At 37.7% G+C, this 4046-nt stretch overlaps 1 protein-coding gene across 1 annotated transcript in view; it reads left to right on the top strand.

Moving 5' to 3' along the window:
- LAMA2 (laminin, alpha 2) overlaps nt 1-4046 on the top strand; it is a 293272-nt gene that overhangs the window by 147240 nt on the left and 141986 nt on the right. Inside the window, exon 24 of the mRNA XM_011997459.1 lies at nt 1847-1958. Coding sequence (XP_011852849.1) covers nt 1847-1958 — 112 coding nt within the window. The remainder of the gene's footprint in view (nt 1-1846; nt 1959-4046) is intronic.

Here is a 4046-nt window from a genome sequence, read left to right as displayed (position 1 = left end):
TCGGTAATACGTGAAAGTAGGAGTGGTACCATAAAGTCCAGTCAAGTCTAGACTGGAAAAATATCCAAAGCAGTTTAGACTACCAACGTCGTTTTTTTTTTTTTTTTTTTTTTGAAACAGAGGCTCACTCTGTCGCCAAGCTGGAGTGCAGTGGCATGATCTTGGCTCACTGCCAAGCTGTTGACCTTAGTTAGTGATTCAAAAGTAACGTTTAAAAAATTATGGATGAGTATGTGTGTGTATGGGAATGTGTTTATGTATATGTGCCTGTGTGTAAAAAGTTATTTGACCCATCAGACCTTTGAGTGCAAACACGTGCAGGAAACGAAGTTTAAGGAAATTAATGGAACATAATTGCAACACTCACCACAAAAGCAAGGATTTGAGTAACCTAGGGATTGGATGCACAGTTTGTTCCAAAAAAAGTTTTAAATCTAACAGTGAAAATTTTAGAAGAATAAATCCAGAGCATTATAATACATTGGTTAATACTCTCCAAATTATTGTGTATATGTACTGCAAATTATACAGAAAATTCCAATGGATTCTTACCCTTTCATCCTTTTATTTGTGATGTTAACACTTGCAGGTTAAGAGGTTAGATGATAATAGTTGGACTTTATATTCTTTCATTTATGCAAAACCTTGAAAACTTTCATAAGTTAAACCTCTTGCTGCCCTTGGGAAATCACAAAATGCAATACAATTCCTCTAGCATCTTTTACCATGTTCTGTGCTGGCCAGACATTTAATTCTATTTAAAATCCACTTACGTATATTTTAAAAATTAATTCTCTGGCCATGCCTAGTATGCAAGCACTCTGGTATAAGATTGTAGACTATTAATATGCTGCCAACTTGGACCTTATTCAAAATTATATTGAGACAGTTTGTGATTCTCTAATTCATTATCTGTAGTTAGACTATCCGTATCTTTTTAGTAAAAGAGAAGAAGGCTTATATATTGGCATATGCATACACATAGGAAAATAAAGTGTAAACCTTTCAGGATACTCTAAACCTTGTAATTTTTAAAGAAACAATGTTATACACACACCTTTTTTGTTTGACTAGATATGGTATATTTTAACCGTGAACACATTGAATGCATTCCAGTGTGTCAAATGATATTTTAAATGTGAATAGAGGTGAATGTGCTTGAGAATACTCTTTGGGAGGTGTGGCTGTTTTGGGGTTCTGTTTTACTTTGCTGACAGTGTTGCATGATTCTGTGCTTAACAACCATATTTCTGGTGCTATCATATGGAAAAAGCTAGCATTTATTCTCCCTTAACATTTTATTGGCATCTTTGATGTGTTATAAAACAGACATTTACTACTGAGTAGCTAAGCATTTCCCCCTCTTTGTTTCTTTAATTAACGTATTGATCTAAAACAAATCTATAGGATCAAGCTTATTGAGGCAGACAGCCTGTTCATCTCTCAAGAGATCACTGTTGCACTCCACACACTTTTTCAGTAAATAAAATATGGACAAAACTGCAACATGTGGAGGCTGAAGAGTCCATTAAAGACTTTTGGCAACTGTACCTTAAAGATATTTCAAAAATAATTGTGCTTTATCGCTTTTTCTGTGCCATAGCATATAACAAGAGTTTTTAAAAAGACCAAATACAGCTCTCTGATTTCCATTTAATGGAAGAAGTAATAAAGTTTAATTGTATACTTGAGCACAGGGTGTCATTTCCAATACATCTGATCAATAATTCATCGATTGCCTTTGGCTCAAAGTAATATTTGAAAGAAAATGCAGCCAGTGGGAGCTTCTCTAGCTGTAGCTTCATCATCTCTATTAATTATGCTTTCCCTGAATTTGGATCATTAGGCTACCAAAGTGACAGCAGATGGCGAGCAGACTGGACAGGATGCTGAGAGGACCAACACAAGAGCAAAGTCCCTGGGAGAATTCATTAAGGAGCTTGCCCGGGATGCAGAAGGTATTAGAAAGAATCATGTTTTAATCATCATTTCTCCCAACAGAAAAATACCGACAGGGATGACACAGGACTGGAGTTTCTCTTGCTATAAGAGACATCTGTAAAATCAAATGTTGAGTTTCAAAAAGCAGTATGGTTAAGATATTCAAGGGTATCGTCTGCTGAGAACCCGTGACCTGCAGTGTTAAATTAGCGATAGTAGTCAGTGAATTAGTGACAATGAGGGCAGAATAGCAGTAAATTCTTGAAACATGGCTATTATGATTACATAAGAATAGGAAACTTTTGTTTTTATTTGAAAGTATTTAAAATGTTTTTCATTTTTAAGAAAGTTAATGTCATCATTCCACTTGATACATTAAAGCATCACTTCAGTTTCTCAAAATGGCTTTTCAAATACCGGGGACTGGTTTTTAATGAACATCTGTTGCTTGGGATTTGGATGTATTACTTTATGAGAAACTCTGATGCATTTAGCTCACAATGCTCTAGGAGTTAGTTCTTGCCATCTACTAACATGAATGAGAAAGTGGAAGCCATTTTTGGGCAAAAGCCCAAATTAAGAAACTCAAAGAATGCAGATAATGCCTCTCCGCACTCACCCCCCAAAAAAAACCTAGTCCTTAAATATCTGTTAAAATATAATAAACATGCACGCAGGTTTAGAAATTGGGAAAAATTGTTTTTGTTGTTTTTTGCTTGAAGAAGTAAAACATTTTTATTGCTCTGCAATAGTATGCATTTTAGATACTTTGTTTCTTAATGTAGCCAAATAAGTAAGGATGTGAGATCAACTTCAAGGCAGATTCTGATTGATAATTCTTAGGCACCACTGGCCAAGAAGAAACAAATCCCAAAGATTCACCACTGCAAGAAGCAACAGGGTTTTAATTTGAGAGCTAATTTGAGGCAAAGGTGTGAGGTTCTGAAACAGAAATTACCTCTACCAGCAATATCTCAGTTAACTCGTTGTGGTTTATCCTCTGCTAGATGAAGCTGTTGTACTTTCCCTAGTATTATTTTCCATTAATGCTGCTTGAAGTGCCCTCCTCCGACTGAAAACAACAACAACAACAAATCCCACTGCAGGTAGAGCATCTTCACTCTGAGCTGATCCCCAAACGCCCTAGTCAATGCTCCAGGAACTTTGCTTTTCTTTCCATTGACATTTCAAACCCCCAACACCCAGGAGCCCATGCTGGGGACTCATTTTCAATTTGTTTCAATCAAACATTGGTATGAGAATAAATGCTAGCATATGTTTTAATAGATCCTATTATCAAAACTGCTTACTTTATTCTCTGCATTGAACCCTCCGTCTCCCACCAAACACGGATGCATATTCATGATTATGCATGAATCAATATGAATGACTATGCATGGTTATGCATGAATGCTCAATATGAATATTTTCTTCTTCTGGGTGTCTAGGGCCTCTAGGTACTGTTTGTACAATTTGTGAACCAACATGGGGGCAAAGTGGAGATGACATGTATCCCAGGCTTGCTCACCACCCCAAATCCCAAGTCTATACACCAGAGAAGGGATTACCCATCAAAGGTGTCGCTCATTTCCTAAATTATGCATAGATCAGGTGGTCTGATTGTGTCTGTCCAGATAGGGCACCCGTTTCTAATTTATGTAAAGTGCCATGTGGGATAGCTATACTTTAGGGAAATAAGAACACTATTCACTTTTGCCTGCAGGCACTATTTGGCAGAATTAATCCAACTGTTAAAATTGAATGAAAGCTCAAATTTAAATTGTACCAGAGCAACACTAAATGTTCATTGAGATGTAATACAAAGCTTGGCAGTTTAAGGGAGAAAAAAAGAGAAGGTCGGGGAAGGAAGAGAGGGGAGGGAAGGAAGGGAGGGGAAGGAAGGAAGGGAAGGGAAGGAAGGAAGGGAGAAGAGGGAAGGAAGGAAGGAAGGGAGGGGAAGGAGAAGGAAGGAAGGGAGGGAAGGAGGAAGGGGGAGAGAGTGTGGGAGGAGAAGGAAGGGAGGGAAGGAGGAAGGGGGAGAGAGTGTGGGAGGAGAAGGGAGGGAGGGGGAAGAAAGGAAAGAAGGGATGAAAGGAGGAAGAGAG

Source organism: Mandrillus leucophaeus, unplaced genomic scaffold (genome assembly GCF_000951045.1).
Source record: "Mandrillus leucophaeus isolate KB7577 unplaced genomic scaffold, Mleu.le_1.0 Scaffold1144, whole genome shotgun sequence".
Taxonomy (NCBI): Eukaryota; Metazoa; Chordata; class Mammalia; order Primates; family Cercopithecidae; genus Mandrillus; species Mandrillus leucophaeus.
This window is presented reverse-complemented; position numbering and strand designations above follow the sequence as displayed.